The following is a 26,258-nucleotide window of genomic DNA, read 5'->3' on the forward strand; positions in this document are numbered from 1 at the left end:
AAATATGTAGCTTGTGTGTGTGTGTTTAAAAAATGGACAATTGTTACCATCCATAAAACAGCTCGTTGCTTTTAATGCCTCGACCCTTACTGATATGAAATCCAGCAATCCAATAATTTCTAGATTTATTTTCATAATTTCACGACTCGCATAGGCACATTAAGTCACCAGTGCTTTAGGCAAGCTTTGAATATGGAAAAACTTGCATTTAGAGGATGGAAATATTGCTATAATGCTATTACACTGATTTTGTCAGGAGAAAAGGTGATCTGAACACAGAGGTGTAAGTTGTGGCATTACTTTGCATTACATGGCTATCCCACCCACATCCCTATGATCCCGATATGACCCTCTCAGGTGAAAACAGCAGTGACTTCTTGTACAGACTTAACAATTGCACACACACAGTATAAAAGTCAGAAACCCAATTAATTTTAACATAATTCTGCCTACTGATTTTTTTTCCTGTCATCTTGATAATGGACAAGTTATTAAACAACAATCCACTGAACGCATTGTTTAACCCTCACAGACTTGTTTTTATTCCTGTCAGAAATAAATATACCACCCTGCTCTATGCCACGTTGGTAAACTTGTGGTCTCCAAACTGACTTATCGGAAACTTGCTTCTGCAAACACTGTTGACATCCAGTGATCAATGGTTATGTTTCTATTTAAAGCCTGTTCTGTAGGTTTTGTGAATTCAGGATGAGTCATGTCTCTTGGCTAGATCCTTTCAAACCCATTAAATGATGACAGAGGAGCCAAACAGTGCATTAGCAACAGCCAGTGCCCTTTGTAAAGGCCAATTGATTCAACTGAAATACTCAGATTTTATCTGACGTGGAGCATTAGATATGGAGCTGATTTAATTTGAAATGACTCTTGTCCAAAAGACAGGAACGTGCTGCCTGGCTTTGAGAAAGCCTCTGAATTTGTGCATCTTGATTAACGATTCAGTCTTTGGTTATCAAATGTGAACAGTATTTTGTGAAATGATTATGTTGTTTTCTGATAATAATTTATTTATAAGTGATTAAAGTTATTATGAACTAAATACTCTAAATATTGCAATATGACCTGCATATGTGACCAGATTGCGTGCAGTATGGCTAGCAATGATTGTTTGCTTGTCTGCCAAAATATAAACAATTGTGACCATTTTTAGAAATCGACACTTTCACAAGTCGGTACACATTGCACATTCGTGTCAATTTCCGCCCTTAATGTGGTTCGAGGCGCCTTGCTAAACGCCCAATGGTGCAGCCTGATTGGCCGTCCGGCCCGAAATTAACCAATCAATCGCTTGTCCGATGAATCGTTCACTGTTCGAGTGGGCGTGGCCTCGAATCACAGCGGATGGCGAGAGCCAATCAGAGACCGAAGAAATCAGCCAAGGCCATCGTCAGATGTCGGCGTAGAGAAAACAGGAAAAGCTGAAAGCACAGTGAGGGAGGGAGCGAATAGTCACGCTGTCTCGAAGAAAAAGTGTCTCCTGCAACCATATCCCGTCTGTCAACACTCCCAGACAGACTCCGTACACCAGGAGCTCCCTGAAAGGAGAAAACCTGCCACAAGCGTTAGAAGTGCATACACCGGTAAGTGTTTTAAAACCTCAGAGTACTAGTAATACAAACAGAGGATGCTGAAAGATGTCTCTTATTTGCAAGTAACGTTACATTCAGCGAAAAAAATAATATAACAAAACAGAAAATATAAAACGTACAGTGACACAGCTTTTTCTGGCCAAAACACGATAGATCAGCGTGACTTGTCTACATGCATGTTATTTTGGTTATGAAAATAAACCAGTCCTACATCACAGACCCGTACGGGGACAGGTTCATCTGCTCTGTGCCTGTGGTTTAAATGAATTAACGGCTTCGTTAACACCTTTCACGTAGGCGGAAATCAAAGATGCGTTTTATGTTCTTCAAAAACAAAACAAAACGCAAAAGAAGCGTCAAGAAAAATGAATTAAATTCTGCTAATTTCCTTTAATTATTGAGACGAGTCATGAATGGCAAACCTCTTAATTTAGTAGTATTTAATTTTTTGTCTAATTTTCTTTTAATTATTAAGCATGTAATAGTGACTAGAATAAGTTTTGGTTTCAGTTGTTATAAATTAGATATGGAACTTGCACACTGATACTAATTCCATCAGAGACTGATACCTGTTCAGTTAGTCACCAGTGCATGTTGCAATTGTGACTAATCGTGCTTTAAACACTAGTATCTGTTTCATATTGGTATAATGAATGACTATTAGCTAAAGAATTGGAATTTGTATTTCGTGATTAGTTAACGAGTGAATTACTTGCTAGTAATGAATATCTAATATATTAATAACTAGCAAGTAATCCTCTCGTTAACTCACATTTAAAATATTTAACGAAAAGGATGAGTCAGAATGATAAATTGTATTTTATCTCCATCATAAACAGTTCTAAATAAGCTAATGTTCATTAAAAATCTCAACACTTCAGATAACAAGGTGACCTATTTTCCATCATCCGGTTAATATTTACTACAAAGATTTGGTCCAGTTTTTGCATTAGTTTGGACAAAATAGGCAGATAAGCTGAAGAAAAATCTATATTTATTGTCAGAGAGCAGAGGGCTGGTAGCATAAAAGGCTTAACCTAGTCTTAAAATGAGTCATCTCAAGTTTTTTTTTTTTTTTTGGTCATTACATACTTTAGACTGGTCATTACTATTTTTTTAAATGCTTACATAAAACCATAGCTTGGTGACTTGGTCTAACTTTAATCCAAAAAGTAAGACTTCTTACCCCTTGGCTAACTATTAGTTGGTCAAACTACTTCTTAAGACACCATCTCAACATGGTGACTAAGTTTATGCAACTGGCTCCAGGTGGCGCTAATGCAACAGCAGAAATAGAGCCATTTCCCTGGTAGCATCTGTTAACAAAGCAGCGCTGCACTTGCTTTATTGCACATTGCACAGAGGGAAGATGAAAAGTAAATGCCATCAAAGCTTTCCTGAAGACAGTCGGTTCTGCCTTATGCATTCATACAGTTCATTCAATCATACATTCCTTCATATAATTTCTCTCAGCAGTCTGCCTTCAGTCATGTTTTCACACAAAACGTAACCTACTCTGTATGAGATTCCTACTAGCTTTGCTTAACGCTAAGCAGTATTTAATATTTACCACAATTTTTTCCTGTTGCGATTCATTGCTCATGCTTTTATCACGGTATACGGTATCATCACGGTATTGAAATGTTGTTTCAAAAAGTGGTCATAATACAGTATAACAGGCTAAATAACCTTTTTATAACAAAAAATAACTTAACATTTAAATACAATAAAGCAATACAGAAAAATATATAAAGTTAAGTTTTCCACAGATTAATGTGCAAAAGAACTAGAAAGACCAATAGCTATCACTTTTCAATAAGACCTCATTAGTTAACCATTAACATTCACGATGAGCAATAGCTACATTTGTTACAGAAGTTATTAATCTTTGTTAAAAAAAATACATATAAAAGTCTTAGTTCATGTTATCTCGTTAAATAACACAGTTGCAACTTTAAATGCAAGATTAATGAATGTTCAGAATAATTTTTCATTGGCAGTTTGTTAACTAATTTATTAACTAATGTTAACTAATGAAGCCCTAATGTAAATTATGGATTGATTAACAATAAAGAATCAAAACTCCTGGGCATGTTGTGGTCCAGATTAAAATGGAAAAAAAAAAGTTTGAAAAGAATCCTTTTAAAATAAGCCTATTAAGTCTAAATATTTAAAGTATTTGGCTGAACACCATTGCAAATCCACAAATTTGAATGGCTATTTAAATACGTTTTAGAAAGTAGCTCAGCTGCTTTATTTATGGGGTTTCCAGAGTAAAGGCTGTTTTGTTGGTTTCTGCAGTTTGGTACCATCTGCAGGCAGAGAGTGAACGTGCTTTCATTCAGCACGTCTCTCACATGTTCCCTCATGTGCTTCTCATGCATGCTTGTTTACATCAGAGCGAACATGCATCTTTCAAGTAGCATACAGCAGTGTTGTGCATTTTGACCAGCTGATGGGAATGGTATTCCTAAAATGCATTCTGAATAATTTGTAATGTATAATTATTCAAGGTATTTAGAGGTTCCCATGATAACAATATCTTGCATATTAATTACCGTGATATATCGCATTACAGAATACCGACACATGTCTATAATTGAAATGATAATTAAAATATGAAACAGAATAATTTAGACAACCTCAAAGCATATATGTCGAATGTCTTGGCGAGCTACCTCCAACCAGGCCAAGAGCTAAGGTACTTGAGACCCCTGCTTTAGATAAATGGAAATCAGTGAAGATAGTTGTTATAAAATCTTATTTCTGTCTTAAACACTGCAATTTTGTCTTTAGTGTTATTCAAATGTAATAGGTCTTATACACGTGTTTGAATCAGATAATATGGGCTGGGTTAGTGTGGAGTGTAATAAGATCAGTATCTGTGACTGCGAAATCCTCCCCGCATCCTTCCAGTGTGATGAATGATACTGCTGCTGTTTTGTGAGTGAGAGAAACACAGTTATAAACCCGCTGCATCACTACTACTGTGATGCACAAGCTCTTAACCAGCTGTGCAGTGCAGTATGAGCGTGTGTGCATGCAACTGGCCAGCACTTGCAGAAAAGTAAGTACGCCATTACCATCTGATGCAATTACCGGGTCATTTCAGGTCACTGGTCGTTCTGCATGCAGTAGGATCAATACTACTAAAACACTCTACAGCGGTAATATAGGAAAGTAAATGACACAGTCGCTGTAGCTGAGACTATCTACTGAATCTTTTCTCTTGCTCATCCATCTTACAAAAATGTATCATGATAAACTTTAGCTCTGTCAGTAGTTGCTGCAGTTATTGTTACTAGCCCAAAACCGTAATAAGTAAATATGGTGTGTTTGCCAGCCAGTGTAAGCTGTTAGAATCCTACTGTAACTTCTTGGTTTGATTTATATTTTCTAATAGATAGTTACTGCAGTTTTAGAGGTGAAGCAATATCTCTGTATGGTATTTTTATTTTTTTGCATGCAGTGGTCACAGTGTGATATTTCATAAGAGATGTGAATGTAGACCTCAAATAACAGAAAACGCTGGTACATTGAAAACCTTTAGTGAGAAGCAGTTTTTACTTAGAAGTTGAGTAAGAAGCGAGCAGCAACCACCCGCTCTCTCTTGTAAGGCCAATAAGGAAGTGACTAAAACTGTAATTCATCGACTTGCCGCTTGAGGCTGGCTGCAAAAGGAAGTCAATCCCATGGACTCCCCATGTTAAAATGCTCAACTTTACAGCAGAAAAAAAACATGTTTACAGCCTGGTACAAAAAAATGAGTTTGGTCTGTATAGCTATTTTTACCCTTCATGACAACTGTGTGGGGGTTGAATTTTTTTTTACAACTAATCATTTTAAATTATATTAAGCCTTAAAGTTCTGCATAATTAAGGGCGTGGTCACTAGAGTGACAGGTGGATTGCTGCTACTGTCACCGCCGTCATGCTAGGTGGGTATGGTTTCAGCAACCAGCTCCCGCCTTTTTGCCCATTTTTGATCACCCCAGAGTGATGCGCGGTGACGCGCTGCCAAGATGGTGATAGCCCGCTCCGCCCACTTTTGATTTCAACTTCACAAATAATTACAAAGAATTGGCAAGTAACACATTGAATTATACATGATATTTTGAAGTCGAAAGGCTGAAATAGTAGTTTCTTGCAAGGCATACTCCGATAATCTTTTTTTTTTTTTTTCGCTTTGAAAATTTATTTTTTACAGTGTATAAATTCATTTTAAAGACCCGTTTTAGGGTGTGAATTAAAAAACCTCTGTGCTCCTTTTGATTATCTTCTTTTAAAATCTGCACCATGATAAAAAAATTTTTGCATGTAGTCTGTGGTTGATTTCACATGTTTTCTTGGTTTCCGTGCTATTGTATTGTGCTTGACTTGTTTTACATCACTGGTCTCTGCGTGTCCACTTTGACCGATGTTTGCAGTGATGCTTGATGTCAAATCTATTATTATTATTGGCTTTTTATCAGAACAATACTGACTACAGAAATATTTGAATGCTTTTTCTTTTCAGTCTGTACGTACATTTACAGTACTCTAGTGATTTGGGTGGGTGATGTGCAGGGATGGTGTTGGGGGTGGAGCCGTCCTCTCTCTTCTTTTGTAAATTGCTGGGTCAAGGACTGGACTGTCTTCTACAGTAACTGAACATTATGTTCTCCTCGCTACATTAATTCTCATTGCAGAAAGGGGAGTGGTGAAAAAAGTGAGACTATTCTCAAGATGCATAAAGAAGATAAAATGACATTATCATTACTTCGTAAAATTTGTGCTTGCAGACAAGCTTATCCATAAATAAAGTTTCTTTTTTTTGTATGTTAGTACAAGGCTATGATTTAAACATTTAATGTTTTTTTTTTATAGATAAAACATAAACCTGGAAACATTTTTAGTGTTTTCAAGCAAATATCAGATTGCAAGAATTGATATCGTTTTTATTGTAATGTTGCTGATGTGTAAATATATTTTTAGAAAGTCCGTTTTTTACACTACTGTTCTAAAGTTTGGAGTCAGTGGGATGAACCCATGGTCAGAAATCATTCTCATATGCGGAGTTGCTTTAAGAAACAATTTTTATTATCATCAATGTTGAATATTGTTGTGCAGCTTAATATTTTTGTGGAAACCATGATGCTTTTTTAATGATTCTTTGATGTATAGGAAGTTCAAAGGAACAACATTTATTTGAAATAGAAATCATTATTCATTTAATGTGTTCTTGCTAAATAAAAGTAGTAATTTCTTTCACCAACGAAAAAAACTATCTTTTGAATGGTAGTGTATTCATTTTTGAATTGTTGTTTCAGCCGATGCACACCATGGTATTAAATACTTGATTTGAGATTGAGTTGGGTTTTGTCAGTCTCTCCCAACTGGTTTATCTTGTCTTTTTGAAACAAAGACGGGTTATGTTGACCCCACTGACAGCCCGGCACTCTCGTTCTCCTGGACGTCCTGACAGGGTTCAGACAGGCGGCGTGATGTCATCTGAACGAGACCTCAGCCTGCCAGTCACAAATGCACTCGTGTATGAGAGTTTACATTGTTGATGGAGAGAATAAAAATAACATCTAGCTCAAATAGGTGTACTAGGTTTAGTTTAATTGGTTATACAGACAGTGTCTGTACCTCAGACAGTACTGTATGTCTGGATGGGGTTTTTGTGCTGTTCATGATTTGTGGCTGAGTGTCTTTCTATCACGTGCCAATGAGACTGCAGTTAAATTTTGCTCTCATGCACAGCACGAAGTCCAGGGCTAATCGAATTAAGGTGAGCATCAAGCCCATTTTTAGCTGCCTTTCCTGATTCAGGGACCGGTAGAGACCGAGAGATCAGCAGATAAACAAAAAGAAATGTGATAATAGTGAGAGGAAAATACATGTGTGTCTTTATCAGCAGCATTTTGTTAAAATGTGTAGCTTTTAACTTCTTGGTCTGTTTCCCAGTTAATGTTGTATATTAAATACACATGTACAAATGTATACCTTTTTATACTTCTTTTTTTTTTCTTGTGCAAATGTCAGTGGCTTGTAAATCTATCCTATGTGTGTCCTTTTGAACTATAGGTAACAAAGTGTGTCGCAAATCTAGCAGAAAGTATTCGGTGTGTGTGTGTGTGTGTGTGTGTGTGTGTGTGTGTGTGTGTGTAACGTATATGTATATGTATATGTGAATATGTATGTGACCCTGGACCACAAAACCAGTCTTAAGTCGGATATTTGTAGCTATAGCCAAAAAACATTGTATGGGTCAAAATTATCGATTTTTCTTTTATGCCAAAAATCATTTTGATATTAAAAGATCATGCTCCATGAATATATTTTGTTCATTTCCTGATGTAAATATATCAAACTCAATTTCTGATTATTAATATGCATAGTAATATGCATAGCATTTTTAAAAAGTGCTGTTCATTTATTGATCTCAAGTGACGGATGGTTTTGAGTTACCGTGTGTTTTTCTCTGCAGTGCTTTAGTTATCTAGCATCATGTCAGCCAAAGCCATCTCTGAGCAGACCGGGAAGGAATTTCTTTACAAACACATTTGCACTTCAGCCGCTGTACAGAACCGCTTTCGCTATGCTAACGTGACGGCAGAAACAGACTGGAAGCGACTGGTTCAGGATCACCCCTGGCTTCTGACGGAGGTAAGACAGCTGTCGGGAAAAATGGATCTGGGGTCAAAACATCTGTAAAACTGCAAATGCCAAGTGATGCCAACGATCAAAGATGACTTGTGCCCATGAGGCATTTATACACAGGCCAATAATTAAAAAAAAATTAGCAAGTGGAATTAGAGAGCCTGTTCTCTGTGTTCAACTCCGACACATTTACAAACTGGATCATTTTGTACTCTTGGCTGGTAATTGGTAACACTTGGTTTTGATCTCTAGTCATTGATTTGCTTGTTTGCCACAATAATTTTATGTCTGATTTTATTTATTTGATTTTGTCTTTATGCAGGTTAGTAATGTGGATTTTATCAGCATATAATGTAATTAATAAAAAAAAAAAAATCATTTTTCATTGTTATTCATTCAGTTATGTTAATTAAAATATATATTACATTTATGTAAATTATATTATGAATTAAATTATATTTTAGTTACATTTTATTAAATATTTATATTGTAGTTTCTAAAATCAGTAAGAAAAGTACTTTTTTCATTTTTTTTTTCATTACATTAACACTATGTACTGTATGTGTATGCATAGGTTTAAAATGATTTGTCATTATTAACAGAATTTTTTTTCTAAATGATTCTCAAATCATCCATTGAATGCTGTTACCAGCAGTTAAAACCAATTAGATTTATAAAAGGAAATTCTGCTGAATACTCCGCATGAAGGATAAGTAAAAGAAATCGTATAGTGACACATTGAGGATGTTGGGTGCAGAGGATGGTGGTCATTAGTATGCTGCTTGACTAGCACATCAATTAAGGGAGCTAAAGTGAGTGTAGCAGAGTTTCTCAAGTGACAGAAAGGGACCGTTTCTGCTGAAAAAGCACTCTTAATCACCTTTATGGAGGAGCCAGAGGGTATGATGATATTAGATATGACTCATGTCTCTCCGTCCCCTCCCTTTCTTTAGTTAGTGACTGAGACCGTTATATAGAGACCGGCTTAATTAAGAAATCATGAAATTTCTTTTGAACACCCTCCTGCCTTTTGTTTGGGTTTCAAAAAGGAAGTCCAGTTTTATTTAACACACGATGGGCTTTAATTAAACCTGCAAGAGGATTCCGGTTCATTTTAACTGTGTGAATATACTTTTTGCACACCAGTTAATCGGTCCGTGTCAGCAGTTTATGTTTTGCATTCTACGTCAAATCCTGACGAGAGAAAACCAGCATGGCTTGCAGTGCTTAATTTAAAATACCATGTAGAAAATAATAAAGTAATGTGTGCTCTTATCATTTTGAGGACAAAATCTTGTGAACATTGCCCCGATCGGGCACTGTATCTAGGTTATGTGTGCACGTGTATTCAATGCAGCTTGCCTCGTGTCACTTCATCATCCCGTTCATTAAACTATGACGGGTTACTGCAGAATGTTACTTTGACTGCAAAGAGACGGTCATTGAGACACTCTATATTTTATAGTGTATGAAACAAAGCCACCATGTACTTTATTAAGCTATTTTCATAGATTTAACATTATATTATCAGTTTGGGAAATACATTAAGTTGACTAGAAACACCAGAGAGCGGAAACGTAATGCACTTATCCGTAATGATTCTGGTGACATAAGGTGGATACAATGCTTAACCTCATGAATAATAATTGATATGTGATTGATTATCATGCTTCTGTCCAGCGGTTGGTTGTCAAGCCGGATCAGCTGATCAAGCGCAGAGGAAAGCTGGGTCTGGTGGGTGTGAACCTGGATCTGGAGGGTGTGAAGAAATGGCTCCAGAGCCGCCATATGAAGGAGACAACGGTGAGGACCGAGACCCAAACCACCTCTTAACCTTTCTTTAGTTTCATTGGCATATTAAAGTGTAAATTGCATTTGCTGTGTGTGCATTTTCTGTTCTGCATGAGTGCAGTTTCAGTAACTCAGCATATTATGTGTCATGTCCTGTATTCAGCCTAAGGGCCGAAAACATATTGCTGAGAGAAAGACAGACATTGTTTTCTTCTTATGTGTTTTGCTGTCTTATGCTGCACAGTGCACACATTTTTTGTTAGTTATTTCTGCAAGGTCTCTCTCTGTCTTTGCTAGACTTGTCATAGCTCCTGTGGACTCTCCCGCTTTCAAGGGAGCATTTCATTGTTTTTCCACCTTGTCATCTCTTTATTAATTTCTCTCTCTCTCTGAAATGTCACCTCGCCTTCCTCTTTCTTTCTAGCTGATTTATATCAACTGCCCTTTTGGCCCACTGTTTTGACTGCAGCACAAATGAGATTGGTGTGCGTGTATGTGTGTGTGTGTTTGGCCTGTGGCTCTGCTTGTCAAATCTTTCGTTTTTCTCCGAGTCCCTGAACACTGAGGTCCAGTCACTGGTGCTCAACACAAGCCTTCAGACTGTATGAACACTTGCTCTCCTCTCTCTACCTCCTCCTTCCCATCTCTGGCCTCCTTTTCTTCTGCCTCTTACATAATTCTCTTCTCATTGTGTGTTTTTCATGAAGCTTTTAGACTAATGGTCTAATGGTCAAATTTCTGACATTTAACCCTTTATGGAAAGTCTTACATACAAGCTTTTAAAATGACCATCTCTCTGTCTCTCAGGTGGGGAAGGCTAAAGGCATCCTCAAAAACTTCCTGATTGAACCCTTCGTAGCCCACAAGCAGGTGAGCCCAGAATAATAATAACAATAAACAACATCATCATCATCATCACCATAACTGTGTATATGAGTGAAATTGCTAATTTGATTGTCTAATAATAATAATAAAAGCTGCAAAATTATTATTATTATTATTATTATTATTATTATTATTATTATTATTATTATAAGCCACAATTAAATAATCATGTATCTAACATTTATCTTACTCTTGTCATTGATTTATTTGAATTATTATTATTTGTATTATTATTGAATAATTCAAATAAATGACTTAAAATATATATATTTTATATAAAAAATGTGAAAGATGCAGAATTGTTGTTAATAATACTATAATTCTGCAGCTATTATTATTAATAGTATTATTATTAACAATTTTGTTGCTATTTTTATTATTGTATGTTAATGGATTACTATCCGAGACATGGCTTGAGTGTAACATTGTTGAACTGTGACTTTCCCTCAGGAGGAGGAGTTTTATGTGTGTATCTACGCTACACGAGAAGGAGATTACATGCTCTTCCATCACGAGGGGGGTGTGGATGTAGGAGACGTGGACTCTAAAGCCCTCAAACTCCTGCTGGGAGTGGATGAGAAGATCAGTGCGGACACAGTCAAGAGTCAGCTCCTCACACACGCTCCTGCAGATAAGAAGGAGTGAGTCAGACAATCACATCAAATAAAGAAGTATTACATTTTCTATAAGGATTTAAATCCATCCAGCAGAAATGCATAGATTTTCTCTCCAAATTGTATTGGGATTGAAATTTATAGACTATAATTCTATTTGTCTATAGTTTTTATGTAAAGATTATTTATCCTTTTTGTTTGTACCTTATTGTTATGCAAGTCCACAATTATTATGTTATTTATTTTCTGTCAGTTGTGCATGAAAATCAAGATTTAAATTCTGTATAGAAACATCCTTTTTATGCTGATTCACCCTCCTTTGCCATATAAAACCAATTTAGGGGAAATATAAGCGTAATTTAATTGCCTCAAATCCCCCTTGGGGGTCACTTCTGCACCCCTGTACGTAAGATGCTTCAGGCAGTTCTTGGTCATGCTATATCAATAACAGTGATCAAAAAAAGAGAGACTGATGGAGCGGAGCGGAGGGCAAACAAGCAAGCGCGGTGCTCTCAGCTCTGCTGGCACTAGTTGAGGTCACTGATCCATTACACAAATGAAATCTTTCCCCTTCCCCCTCTCCTCACACCCCTCACGTCTATAAACTGTCCATCTTTTTGACGGCACACATACACTGACATCTCGTTCTGGCTGGCCGCGCCATCTTGGCTGACATTGAGATTGACGGGGAGACGGGTTTGGCTGCGTTGGCTAGTATCAACATCTCTATTATTCATCCATCTTTTTTCTTTTTTTTTTTCTTCCTCCCTCTCTCTCTCTCTCTCTCTCTCTCTCTCTCTCATCAGTCAAACACACACACACACAATGTTTTTAGGAAAATTACAGCTTGAAATACAACAATGCAACTCCTTCTCAAATACTGTGGCGTAAACAGTTTTTTCCACCCTCAAATCTCCTTTTTGTCATTTTTTTTTTATTAAACTTATTTACTGTCATCCCACAAGTTCCAAATTCCTCATTGTTCCTCCAGTGATTCAGTCTCCCTGTCATTTATCTGGTATAATTTGTGTTCTCTGGACTATGGACCATGATTATTAATATTTTTTATGACGTAGGTGACTCTCACTTTCTCCTCCTTCACATCTTGCTCTGTTTTCCCTCACTACCTCAAACACCAGCTGTTCCGGCTCACATCAGTGAATCCAGTGTCATTACTCTTCATAGTCTGTCTGTTTCCAGTTTATTTTGTAAACAATATTACAGAAGCGTCAGTGCAGTCAGCATTGCAAAAAGTATGTTCTTAATCAGTATTTTTATTTCATATTTTTTTTGGAAGTACTGCTTACAGATTTTTTTTTTATTTTTTTATGAATACTTTTGTTTTGCATGGATGAGGTTGCATACAGTGTTTTTTATGGAAGCTTACGGGTAGCAATATTCAATTTGGAATGTAATATGTAAAATGACAATGCATTTCTGTATTTACATTTACATTTTCCAATACATTTGTGCAACATTTGGTGCAAAATGAAAATGAAAATGTAATTACATTATTTTAATTTGCCATTTCACACACTAGTTTTAATATGTAAAATCACTGCAAATTTTAATGCTTTATAAGTTGCAAAATTAAAATTAAAATGTATTACAGAAATGATTAGATATGTATAACACGTTCAAGCAAAAACTGTGGCAAAATTATCATTCAAATGTTTTTTTTCTTAATTGCATTAACACTCACAGTCAAGACACTTACGATTGCATTTTCATTCAATGTCCCGCAATGAATGTAGCAAAATTCTATGTGCACATTGAAAATGCATTCCGAGCTGATCACGTCTCCGCCCCCTTGCGCCATGTCAATCACTGCCTTAACAAGGCGGGGCTTGCAGAAGGTCAAGAGACTAAAGATTCGAGAGGATTCAAGTGAGAGAACATGGACAAGACAGTTGGTCCATGCACGTTTTGATCATTTTGGTTTATGGCTTCAATATTTAATTCGCACTTGTGGCAAATCAGCATGCTATAATGTTTCTGAAGAAACACTGAACACTGGAGTGATTATGCTGAAAATTCAGTTTTGCATCACAGCAATAAATTGTTACAAATTAAAATATAACCTTTTATTTAATACATTTAGTAATATATTACCGTTTTGTATATTATATTTTTTATTATATTTAATGTATAACTGTATTAAACCACTATCCTTTAAACACTAGTATATCTCAAATAAATCTAAACTTCATTTTAGAGTATCTAACAAGTCTGTTTTGCTTTGACTTTCCAGTAATTAAATTGTCAAGGACAAATCCACATTTACTTTGTGTGACTTCAAAGATGAGGTGGAACTAAACTAAACTACTTTTGTGTCCATTTTACCACATTCAAAATATTTAATGTAACTATTCTGTTAAGGGAATTTTTTTTATTTCTGCAGGATGTTGACTAGTTTCCTGGTGGGGTTGTTTAACATGTATGAAGACTTGTACTTTACATACTTGGAGATCAACCCTCTTGGTAAGACACAAAAGCCACCCATCCCACCTCAGCTGACAGTCTCTTCTGGATGATGTTTATTGTGCACCAAGCTGGACTTCTGATTCAGTTCTTCCCAAAGTCTGGGCACTGTTGATTCACTCTATGGAGACCAAAGAAAGACAGTAAAAGTTCTACTAGCTCGTTACATTTGGATGACTAAGAACAAATCTTATATTCACACTATTGATTTGCTTACTTTCCTTCATTACTGAAGACTAAACTCCGATCCAACTTGGTGTGAAAAAAACATCATAGAATTTTTTGAGGAAAGATTTAATTTGATCAAATTAAGGTTAATTAATTAACATGGATGCTGTTTGATGGTGACTGGGAATGTTTCATAGGGCACTAATTAATAACCACTGAGGGCCCTATGGCATCTGTTCCTGTGTTGTGAACGGAGTTTCAAACTTCCTTTGATGTTCCTCTTCATGTTTTTGTCTATAATAAGCCAAGGTTTTAACATTTTTGCATATTTGAACAAGCAGTGAAAGTGAAAAGTCTGTTAGGAAATACACTCTGTCTACATGAGTTTCTCATAGCATTTCACTTTTTTTTTAAACAATAAAATCACACACATGCCAATAATAATCAAAATCAGTCACATCAGTCTGTAAAAATAAAAAATAAAACTGGGATTAACAAACGCTGTCTTTCTCTGTCAGTGGTCACTAAGGATGGAGCGTATGTGCTGGACATGGCTGCTAAAATCGATGCCACAGCCGATTACTTGTGTAAAGCCAAGTGGGGTGATGTGGAGTTTCCCCCTCCCTTCGGCAGAGAGGCCTATCCTGAGGTAACATGTAGACGTGTATTTTGTTGATTAATGCAGTTCATTTTCAGTGACCGTTGCCATTCAAGTATTAATTTGTACGAGTTTATCTGTAAGCCCAACTAGGAACGGGAAGGAAACTGCTTGTACTTATCTGATTCTGCTGCGTTTGCTTACTTTCACTTCTTCTAAAGAATATGATTTAATAATTAATTGGAGGCAGTCTTTCATAAATCATTCATTCACCACACACCAACACTATCACAGTGATCAGTCTTGGAGAAAGAGAGGGTGAATTGTCATTTTTTGCAGTATGTGTTGAGGCAATGTTTATCTGACAGAGGGCAGGTTTATTTGATTTCACACACACACACACACACACACACACACACACAGATACAAAAGCTGTTACAAAAGACCGGTTTAGCTGGAATAAAATTGGTGTTGGTGTATTAATAAATAACTTTTGGTATACTCTTTTACATATCTGTCAGATGTGTCACTGTAATTGGTTGTTGATCCATATGGGTTAGGCAGAGAAGAGTGTTGGCTTCATTAAATATTTGACCAACACACAGTCCACAAGCCATTTCTGTTTACTGTGTCTGCACACCAGAAACGAATGAGTTTCTGCTGCTTTTTATCATCTGCTTCTCTTATAGCATTTTACTAGTAGATACACTTTTTGTAATTTGTTTTTAATTTACCATGTGAAACCTTTTCATGACATTCCTGTAGGAGGCATACATAGCGGATCTAGATGCTAAGAGCGGCGCCAGCCTCAAGCTGACTCTCCTGAACCCTCGCGGACGGATCTGGACGATGGTGGCAGGGGGCGGAGCTTCTGTCGTCTACAGGTACCTGTTGCTCAGGAGTTATCTAGTTCGTACATGATGAATGAATGTTAACTCTTAGTGTTAACTGCTACAGATTTGTAATGGCATGAGGGTGAGTCAATGACTGAATTTTCATTTCTAAATGAAATCCTAATGAGGGAAATCCTTAACCGTAGCTTGGATTATGAAACTTGCAGTAAGAGGCCGTTTGAAGGAAGATGCTGGTGTAATGAGCTGAACATAGAATGAGAGATGAAGCTGATATCTGTATGAGCCAGACTCTGAGAGCTAAATGACATGATAACGGTTATCTAGAGGTTTATCTTTCACTGCTGCACCTGTGCTTCTCTGGATGGAGAGAGGAGATGGAGCGAGGGAAAGCGTTGTGAGATTAATTAGGATGTGTATGTGCTGTCTTCTGAGAGTAGAGCAGAAGATCAAGAAACCAAATGTATTTCTCTTTAATGCTCATAAACTAACAAACAAATTAAACGGATTTTTCAGTTACTGGTTAATACTGACTTGTTCTGTTTCCTGTGTTTCCTAATGTTGTGATTTCTGTCATAAATGTTCTTGACATGAAAGCCAACAGTTCAACGTATTGCATTTCTCCTCACTTTTAGTGACACAATCTGTGATCTGGGTGGAGTCGATGAGCTGGCCAATTACGGAGAGTATTCGGGTGCTCCGAGTGAGCAACAAACATACGACTACGCCAAGACCATCCTCTCCCTCATGACCCGTGAGAAACACCCAAATGGTACGTCAACTAAGATCTTAAAGTCCAACTTTCTTTAGAAGTTTGATTTGAGAACTTAAAGTAGGCAGACGGTGCCCCGAACTTGAGAATCCCACCTTTACAGTATATAAATATTGTATGTCCGGTATCTAATGTATCATTCTTTCTTGTGTAGGTAAAGTCCTGATTATTGGAGGCAGCATTGCCAACTTCACCAATGTAGCTGCAACATTCAAGGTTTGATCATAGAGTCCCTCATGCTGTGCATGTGTATTTGTGTCATCTATCTTCATCAGCGCACATATGAATATTGTAACATCATGTGTTTGTTTGGCTGCTTTGTGTATCAGGGTATCGTCAGGGCTATCAGAGATTACCAGGTCCCTCTGAAAGAGCATGAGGTCACTATATTTGTCCGTCGTGGCGGCCCGAACTACCAGGAAGGTTTAAGAGTGATGGGAGAAGTTGGTGAGTTTGTGCATGTGTACATAAAGTCAAATCTTTAAGACTTGATCTCATGTGTGTTTGTGTGTGCAGGAAAGACCACTGGTATCCCCATTCATGTTTTTGGGACTGAAACCCACATGACTGCTATAGTTGGAATGGCACTAGGTCATCGGCCAATCGCCACACAGCCTCGTGTTGCCGCCCACACTGCTAACTTCCTTCTCAACACTAGCAGTGGTACCACAGTGAGTGATTGTGTGACTTGATCTCGTGTGTGTGTGTGTGTGTGTGTGTGTCTTTCTTTATGTGTGTTTGCATTAAAAACCTCTCATAGCTTGAAGCATGCCATTAGATGATCTATTGTTGAGTCTTTTCCCACTGCTTTTAGAGATCACGAGTGCTGCTTGTACTGAACTATGAGTGTCACCGATATAGTTTGACAATTTCTTTCTACTGCTCTCTCTCCTGCTCCCAGACTCCAGCCTCGTCCAGGTCTGCCTCTTTCTCTGAGGTCAAAACTGGAGCAGAAAACTCATCAGCTCAAAAGACCCGTGCTGGACTTCCTCCAGGTTTGTGCAAATGGGATCACAGTCCCACAAGCAGACAATATTCACAGTAACTGAATGTTTGTTGGGATTTCTGGCATTGTACATAAGCAAACAATAAAGGCATGAGAGAAGGGTAGGATCAAAGCAATGCAAATACATATACATAAAATATAAGAGGACTGTGAGTCTCTGAGTCTCACTTCTAATGGGAAGCCGTGGCCTAGTGGTTAGAGAGTTTGACTCCTAATCCTAAGGTTGTGGGTTCGAGTCTCAGGCTGGCAGTACCATGACTTAGAGGGAGGAGCAGTTGGGGGTTCAGTGTCTTGCTCAAGGGCCACCTGTTGTTTCTCATTGTCCTCCTGTATTTATCTCTCTAGCCAAAAGCACCACTCTGTTCAGTGACCACACCAAGTCTATAGTGTGGGGGATGCAGACGCGTGCAGTGCAGGGCATGCTGGACTTCGATTATGTGTGCTCTCGTCAAGAGCCGTCAGTAGCAGCCATGGTTTACCCCTTCACGTGAGTCATATGCTTCCATTTAAAACCATAATAGGAGACAGTTTTCATTATAGAGTGATGTTTAGGAGTCCCAGATTGAATGTCCTTATATCACACATACTGTATGCATATTTGATCTTAAAACACATTATTTCTATTTTAAGCAGTGGAGACCATAAGCAGAAGTTTTATTGGGGTCATAAGGAGATCCTGCTGCCGGTCTATAAGAACATGGCTGATGCGATGAAGAAACATCCAGAAGTAGATGTGCTGATCAGTTTTGCCTCCCTGCGCTCTGCCTACGACAGCACCATTGAGACCATGCAGTACCCACAGGTCTGAGATCAGCATCAGATCAAACTATATGTTCATCTACTATTGCTTAAATGTTTGTTTACAAACCAGTGTCATCTGACTTATCTGTGTGGTTTGTTGTATGTAGATCCGCACTATAGCGATCATAGCTGAGGGGATTCCAGAGGCTTTGACTCGCAAGATCATCAAAATGGCAGAGGAGAAGGGAGTCACTATCATTGGTCCTGCAACGGTATGACTCCAAACTGCCTTTCTGTGTGTAGCTGTGTCTATACTCTGGGACAAATTGATTGGAATAACTGTAGGTGTGTGTGCCCTCTACAGGCCAAAAAATGTTGGAAGTTTGTAAGTTTAATAACGTCGACATTAACAATGATAATAAAATGTATTCGAAGTAAGAGTTTATTAATTTTACATTACATTTATACATTTTTATTGTATTATTAATATTTATGGTAGTAGTACTGTAGTAGTTGTAGTGGTAATTGTTGTTATTATTAAAGTAAGTAAACATTTTATTATATTACATAAATATAACCTTTATATTACAAATATTGATAATAAAACATTAATAATAAATTAGTTCTATTTTATAACTATGAGTACATTTTTTCATTTAAATAACTAAATGTTATATTGTTATATACATTGGAGAATAAAAAACATTTAATTCTACAGTGCACATACAAATTGTTGTTAATTATTATTACTATTAATACCATTTAAATATAACAAAAAATAGATTTTATGTATAATTCATCATTTATGACATTAGAATTGGAAATCACTATTTTTAATAGCAATAATAATGATCACTTTTATATGATATAATTTGACTATTAATTAATTAATAATTTATTAAAATACTAATTTATTAACTATATATATTTTAGGAAATATACAATATTTTTTATTAATTATTCAATGGAATTAAAGTTATGTTTATTATTATTGTACTTTATATTTAAGATTATATATAAGAAATGTTATACATTCTAATCATGTAATTTGATATAATATTAATGTTGTTGTTGTTGTTGTTGTTATTATTATTAAGTGAATAATGACATGGGTACTACAACGTAAACATGATTTATGAGGACACTTCCTGTGTCCCTGTAAAATAAGTCTTAAACGAACAAACAAAACGGTGTTTTATGAAATAAAAAAATTGCCAGTAGTTTTCTGTAACGGGTAGGTTTAGGTGTAGGGTTGGTGTAGGGTGCTAGCAAATACAGTTTGTCCAGTATTAAAACAATTACGCCTATGGAGAGTCCCTGTAAACCACAAGTGTGTGTGTGTTGTAGGTTGGCGGTATTAAACCAGGCTGTTTTAAGATCGGTAATACGGGTGGGATGCTGGATAACATCCTGGCGTCTAAGCTGTACAGGCCGGGCAGTGTGGCCTATGTCTCCCGCTCTGGTGGGATGTCCAACGAGCTCAATAACATCATCTCACGCACTACAGACGGAGTTTATGAAGGAGTTGCCATCGGAGGAGACAGGTGTGTGCTCAATACTGTAAATGGTTTGATTCATTGGATCAGTGTAACGGTTTGCGTGTGAGGTTAAACCTGTGGGGTATGTGTTTCCTGCAGGTATCCAGGCTCTGTCTTTATGGATCACGTGTTGAGGTATCAGGACACACCCGGAGTCAAAATGATTGTTGTGCTCGGAGAGGTTAGAGAAAAACATTTGTCCAGCTCCTTACAGCCCTTTCTTCCTCGTCTTTAAAAATAAGTTTACTGTCACTATAAATTAATTATATAGAAATCTATAAAATTCACAATACATTCAGAGGTCTTCTCTTTGCTTATAGATTGGAGGAAATGACGAGTACAAGATTTGCAAGGGCATTAAAGAGGGCAGGATCACCAAACCTGTGGTCTGCTGGTGCATAGGAACCTGCGCCACCCTGTTCTCATCTGAGGTACAATGTGTCCAAAAGACCTGTTTAAGCAACTGTGAGTTTAACCTGCTTCAAATCTTAATGGCTGAATAAACTGATTGTATCCTGCTTTGTGTTCAGGTCCAGTTTGGCCACGCCGGAGCTTGTGCTAACCAGGCGTCTGAGACTGCACTTGCTAAGAACAAAGCTCTGGAAGAAGCAGGAGCCTTTGTGCCCAAGAGCTTCGACGAGCTGGGAGACGTCATCAAGTATGTCGTCTTTGTGGACTTCCAAATTGAACTTCTTTACCTAGCCTTCATTAACCACATGTTTGTGTGTCCTATAGATCTGTGTATGATAATCTAGTAGCCCAGGGTGTGATTGTGCCTGCTAAAGAGCTTCCTCCTCCCACGGTGCCGATGGATTACTCTTGGGCTCGAGTGAGTATGAACAACATGCGTTTTGTAGAAGAGTCTTGTCTGGTGGTTAAGCAGCATCTCTTCTGTTCTCTCTTTGTAGGAGCTGGGACTGATCCGTAAACCGGCGTCCTTCATGACCAGTATCTGTGATGAGAGAGGACAGGAGCTCATTTATGCAGGCATGCCCATTACTGAGGTCTTTAAGTCTGAGATGGGGCTGGGCGGCACCCTCGGCCTGCTCTGGTTCCAGAGGAGGTATGTGTCACTGTCTGTTTAGTAGTAATATTCTAGTAGTATTTTTATTATAAAATCTCATAAATGATGTTGTTATTAAGAATGAGATTGGGCCTTTCAGCTAATCTGTGTGTTGCTGCAGGCTGCCACGCTATGCCTGTCAGTTCATCGAGATGTGTCTGATGGTGACGGCGGATCACGGCCCTGCTGTCTCTGGAGCTCATAACACCATAGTGTGTGCGCGGGCTGGAAAAGACCTGATCTCCAGCCTGACCTCAGGACTCCTCACCATTGTACGAAATGAAACCCTTTCTCACTTACGGTCTACTTGGCATCAGAAATGCATCTTGTTTCATCACTGGCTCTGTTTGTGTTTATAGGGGGACCGTTTCGGAGGTGCCCTGGATGCAGCTGCGAAGCAGTTCAGCAAGGCGTTCGACAGTGGCATGCTGCCTATGGAGTTTGTCAATAAAATGAAGAAAGATGGCAAACTCATTATGGGCATCGGACACCGGGTGAAATCGGTGAGTACACCAACACATGAAAATCCAAAGTGTTCAAAAATGTGTAATATTGTAATTTCACACCGTTTCTCACAGTTTTGTTTTACTGGCTTTACTGAATGATTTATTTATTTATTTTTATCAGATCAATAATCCTGACATGCGGGTCCAGATCCTCAAAGACTTTGTGAAGCAGCACTTCCCTGCCGCTCAGCTGCTGGACTATGCTCTGGAGGTGGAGAAGATCACCACCTCAAAGGTACAAACACTTGCATGTGTCTTGGATTTACGGCTGGTATTAGCGTTGTCCACGGAAGTAATATTGTAACTGAACCCAGTGAGAAATGCACTGTAAAATCTTTCTCCCTCTCATTAAAATTGCTGACCACATTGATTCCTGTTGAAATTATTTCATTTCCTCCATGAAAGTTTCACCATGCAACCGTAAATCTGACTGCAGCTTTAAAAGGAAAATAAGAAAAGCATTGAACATCCAGAGAAACATACATGTATGCTCAAAGCATCAGCTATGAATAAATGTCTGCAAATACCAGAACAGCAAGGCACAAAAACAGTTTCTTCCCCCAGGCAATCTACCTCATGAACAGTTAAATGTTCCCCACTTATGCTTATGCAAACAAAATTGCAACATCCTTATATTTATTTGTTACCCCTCCATCCTAGTACATCCCTGCATCTTTTTCAATCCTATCCCATTATCATTTATAGCACAATTGTTTATACACTTATTTATTTCGCTTTTTTTTTTTTTTTTTTTGTCTGTGTGTTGGTGTCTCTGTGTACTGGAAGCTTATGTCACTAAAACAAATTCCTTGTATGCGCAAACATACTTGGCAATAAAGCTCTTTCTGATTCTGATTCTGATGTCAATGAAAACATTTAGATCATCCTAATTTAATCTCATAAAATCTCTCTCTTTATCAGAAACCAAACCTTATCCTGAATGTTGATGGTTTCATTGGAGTGGCATTTGTGGATCTGCTGAGAAACTGTGGTGGCTTTACTCGGTGAGGGAAAAAAAATGTGTATTATTTCTACTTATTTATTTTAATTAAATGTATCATTTTACATTGTTATATATCGTAGTCTTTTATTGGCTTGGCATTCATTTTTTATATTTTATATTATTCTTTTAATTTAATTTTTAATTCTGTTATGCACTTTTTTTTTTTAAGGGATTTTTATATATATATTTTTTTTTTTGTTGTTGTTTGTTTCTTTGTTTAATTTCAGTTTTAGAAAATATAGTAATTCAACCTAAAATTATTTCATTTAGCTAAGAGAAAATTTCTAAGGTTTTTTATTTCTTTCTTTCTAATATTTATATTTTACTTTATTTTCAGTTAACGAAAATTAATTTCAATCATTAACAATAACTTTAAAACACTGGCAAAGTAGAGTGTTCACATAAATGGTAGTAAAAATAACAATGATCTCACACACTTTATTTTTCTCTTTTACAGTGATGAGGCCGATGAGTTTGTGGAGATTGGAGCACTGAATGGAATCTTTGTGTTGGGACGCAGCATGGGGTTCATAGGTGTGTGTGTGTGCGTGTGTGTGTGTGCGCATGAGAGAGATCTATCTCTGACGTGTCTGTTATGAAATAATGTTATTTAAAAGACCTTATCTTTTTTTATGCAGGTCATTATCTGGACCAGAAGCGCTTGAAGCAGGGTTTGTACCGCCATCCTTGGGATGATATTTCTTATGTACTTCCAGAACACATGACCATGTAATGACAGATTCCAGATCTCACTAAACCTGTGCACTATGGAAGTAAAATAAGTTTTTATGTATGTGTAAATGTGTACATGCACTCCTCCAAATGTGAGTGTTTGCGTTACAATCTTCTTCTCTCTAGTGTTTGTGATCTTGTGTAAGAGTGAGGGTGTAAATCTTTTCTTCTGTAAACTGTAATTGTAACCTGTGAATAACCTAAATTCCTAGTATTGATTGTGCAACGTCATTTTAAAACTGTGAAAACATTCGAACACATTCCATTTTTCTGTAGTAAGCATCTCATGTACAGTATATCTAAAACACGAAGACCTGCTTGTCATGTCAGTGTGCATACAAAAGGGAAATTAGATAAGAAACTAAAATGCCTGGTTGATGTAAACTTCTCAGTGTCATTTATTTGTAGTGGTGGTGACCGCACACTGAACTTGTGAAAGAGCACTTAAAGAATGTAAATGTCAGACTTATCTGTCCTGATAGCTAGGCTGTGCTTTTTCAATGTTATTTTGAGTAGTATCTTGTCAAAAGTGAGATCCATAATTAACCCAGTGCAATTATCCACTGCGCATAACAGTATGCAGTAGCTTCATGCATGTCTTTATAAGTCGTCTTAAATGTCAAACCAACTAATTTGCAGGAAAAAAAGAAAGTTGCTATTTTTATGAACTAATAAATATATATATATATATATATATATTATACAGATCAAACAAGTATTTTGGCCACCAGTGTTATTTGTAAATGTTCTGCATGCCACAAAGTTCACAATGTTTACAGTCCATCTGTGCCAGATTCAGTGTCAGATATTTACTTCAATGATCTGGTTAAAAATAACATTAAACATTAAAACATTAAAAAAAAATTTTTTTTCAATCCATGCTCAGCTGTGATGACCATTAAACTGAATTCTGTTTTAAAGCAGATTCACTGGGTATGTGTTGTAGTTTTTATTTTATTTTCTGTTGTTTTAGATGAATTGCTCTATGAACAACACTGATGATGATTTGGTATTGTTGAAAAGCTTATGGTTATTGAAGAAATGTTCCCTAGATGGCAGTGTCCTAATGCACAAATGCTGAAGCTCAAGCTTTGGACAAATGAGGATATAAATTTTTTTCCAGACCCCCTTGAGTGTTGATTGAAATACCTTTAGTTCATAGACCTTTGTCATGGTATTGTCATATTTAATTTTTGACAATGAAAATGAGTCTATAGCCCCTTTCGGACACCCTTTTCCATATAATTACCTAATGTGGTAATGTAATGTCTCTTCTTTTACAACATTAGTGAACGTGAAAGTGAATGTGATTGGTGTTGAATTCAAGCAGGGGTGTCAAGATTTGAAATCACTCTACTTTCTGGAAATTTTGTCAGAAATGTGGCTAAGAAAATCAACAAACAGGAAGTACCTCTTGTAAAGTTCACTGAAATGACATTGACATACGATTTAGACTACATTAACTGTTAAGGATATAAATCCGTTATAAATAAAACAATGTTCTAAATTATCAAATTATATTTGTGAGGAACTTACACATCAAATTTTGCACAAAAAATGTTAAAATGTGTTAAGAATATTTTCTATTTGATACAATCTTTGTCGTCCCACTTTAGAAAAGGATGTTTCAAAAGTGGGAAAGCAGGTTTTGACTAATGTAGGATAGTCTAATATGTAAATTATTAAATTGATAAAATGTGCATTAAATGCCATACATGTAATTTTGTAAATTTTGGGGCTTATAATGCCACAATATTATTTGTTTTAAGATCCAGATTCACAGTTTAGCGACTAGAGGACCATGGGATCCTGGACCATGATGAGTCCATGACTGGCCAGGCCTGCTTATTTCGGTTATGAAGTGTTTTCACCATTAAAATTTGCTTAACACAAGCTTTTGAAAAAAAAAATTATAATTATTATATATTGTATAATAAAACATAGAAATCCCTTTCATTTCTAAAATAATCTAACCAGCTGGATCTCGAACGTCCCCAGTCTGAAAAAAAATTGTTCTTCATATAAATGGTATAAAGGGTGAGATGTAAAGGTCATGATCATTAAACTTTTTTTTTTTTTTTTTGAAGACTTATATCTAAACTGTAAATAATGCTTTTTACAATCATCTTACATTTTACTGTTACTATAAATACTGCCCTTCCCTGCTTATATTTTATTAATTTTATTTGTGCAGGTCTTAAAAAAGTTCTTTAAAAAAAATCTTAAATTTGTGTTTCAAAATCCCCAAATCCCTGATTGTGAAATCCAATGCTAGTAAACTGGGTTGTGTGCTGTATTATGCAAGGTCAGGAGAGAGTGAGACGTGCCGTCAGTGCATCTGTCCTTGTGTCACAAGATCAGGGAACACTATCTAAGGCTATGAGTGTGATGAGCTCCCCGAGTCTACCCCAGGACAAGCTCAAAAGAAGATCAGATGTTGGCCACAGATAGAGATAATGAACCCTGGGGTTTGTATAAAGACACCTAGCTTGCTAACCGAGCTGTGTGTGAGAGGATGCTGAGGCACTGTGCCTACAAACATTATTTCATGTGTATGTAAAAATATGACGTCGTTGGAAATCCATAAAGCAGGTCACTACTTTATGTCTGAAATCTGTGTTTAAGTGTTTTACTTATGCCACATTAAAGGTAAGCATTAAAATGACAGATTTATAGGCTTCAAAATTCTGTTCGTGCACAAGTACTGATTAAGTTATCTTGAAAATAAATTGAAAGCATACACACAGAATATATGTGTATGACCTCCATATTAACTAAATAAGGCCTCTAAATTATCATGATCAAAACTTTTAGTGTAATTAAAAAACCTCAGGTTCCGATACACATTTCTTTTTGTTGTGTAACCTTTAATGGTTTTAATAAAGTAAAGTTAAACTTAAATTTTTTGTAATATTTTAAGATGAAGACTGTAATGAGTCTACTATATTATTATGAAGATCTTATTTACATTACAAGCTATCAGAATTTCATTTGGTTATATAAATATCATAAACTGATAATGTTTTTCTAAAAAAAAACAAACAAAAAAAATGCAATCTTTAATGAATTAGTTTTAGTATATTGTCTAAATATGTATTAAATCAGATAAACTGATTTTGCTTACTATATCATTTATCAGGGTTTACAGGGTTGAGACCTTGCAAATTTTGGCTATGGACAGGAATGATGACTCAAATCATTTAGCTTGTTTAGGACAGGTGTGACATTAGTTTTCTAACAGATTAAGGGTGAAAGAAG

General features: G+C 36.7%; 1 protein-coding gene across 1 annotated transcript; it reads left to right on the plus strand.

Annotated features, from left to right (window-relative positions):
- The first annotated feature begins 1,418 nt into the window (after nucleotides 1-1,418).
- LOC127948362 (ATP-citrate synthase) lies at nucleotides 1,419-23,934 on the plus strand. The gene is made up of 28 exons (XM_052544792.1): nucleotides 1,419-1,598; nucleotides 8,079-8,257; nucleotides 9,932-10,054; nucleotides 10,850-10,912; nucleotides 11,378-11,568; nucleotides 13,943-14,022; nucleotides 14,709-14,839; nucleotides 15,554-15,672; nucleotides 16,275-16,411; nucleotides 16,566-16,627; nucleotides 16,741-16,858; nucleotides 16,928-17,082; nucleotides 17,313-17,406; nucleotides 17,763-17,904; nucleotides 18,051-18,219; nucleotides 18,326-18,430; nucleotides 19,506-19,702; nucleotides 19,796-19,877; nucleotides 20,017-20,127; nucleotides 20,227-20,354; nucleotides 20,432-20,525; nucleotides 20,605-20,759; nucleotides 20,881-21,031; nucleotides 21,119-21,262; nucleotides 21,387-21,500; nucleotides 22,187-22,269; nucleotides 22,726-22,802; nucleotides 22,907-23,934. The coding sequence occupies exons 2-28, from the start codon at nucleotides 8,099-8,101 to the stop codon at nucleotides 22,999-23,001; spliced, it is 3,279 nt and encodes a 1,092-aa protein (XP_052400752.1). The 5' UTR covers nucleotides 1,419-1,598; nucleotides 8,079-8,098; the 3' UTR covers nucleotides 23,002-23,934.
- The last annotated feature ends 2,324 nt before the right edge of the window (nucleotides 23,935-26,258 follow it).

The sequence above is a fragment of the Carassius gibelio genome, chromosome A3, assembly GCF_023724105.1.
Source record: "Carassius gibelio isolate Cgi1373 ecotype wild population from Czech Republic chromosome A3, carGib1.2-hapl.c, whole genome shotgun sequence".
Lineage (NCBI taxonomy): Eukaryota > Metazoa > Chordata > Actinopteri > Cypriniformes > Cyprinidae > Carassius > Carassius gibelio.

Coding starts and splice junctions, on each gene's coding strand:
- LOC127948362 (XM_052544792.1), top strand. CDS start 8,099: ATGTCAGCCAAAGCCATCTCTGAGCAGACCGGGAAGGAATTTCTTTAC. Junction 17,407..17,762: donor CCGTGCTGGACTTCCTCCAG/GTTTGTGCAAAT, acceptor TTATCTCTCTAG/CCAAAAGCACCACTCTGTTC. Junction 22,803..22,906: donor ACGCAGCATGGGGTTCATAG/GTGTGTGTGTGT, acceptor TTTTTTATGCAG/GTCATTATCTGGACCAGAAG.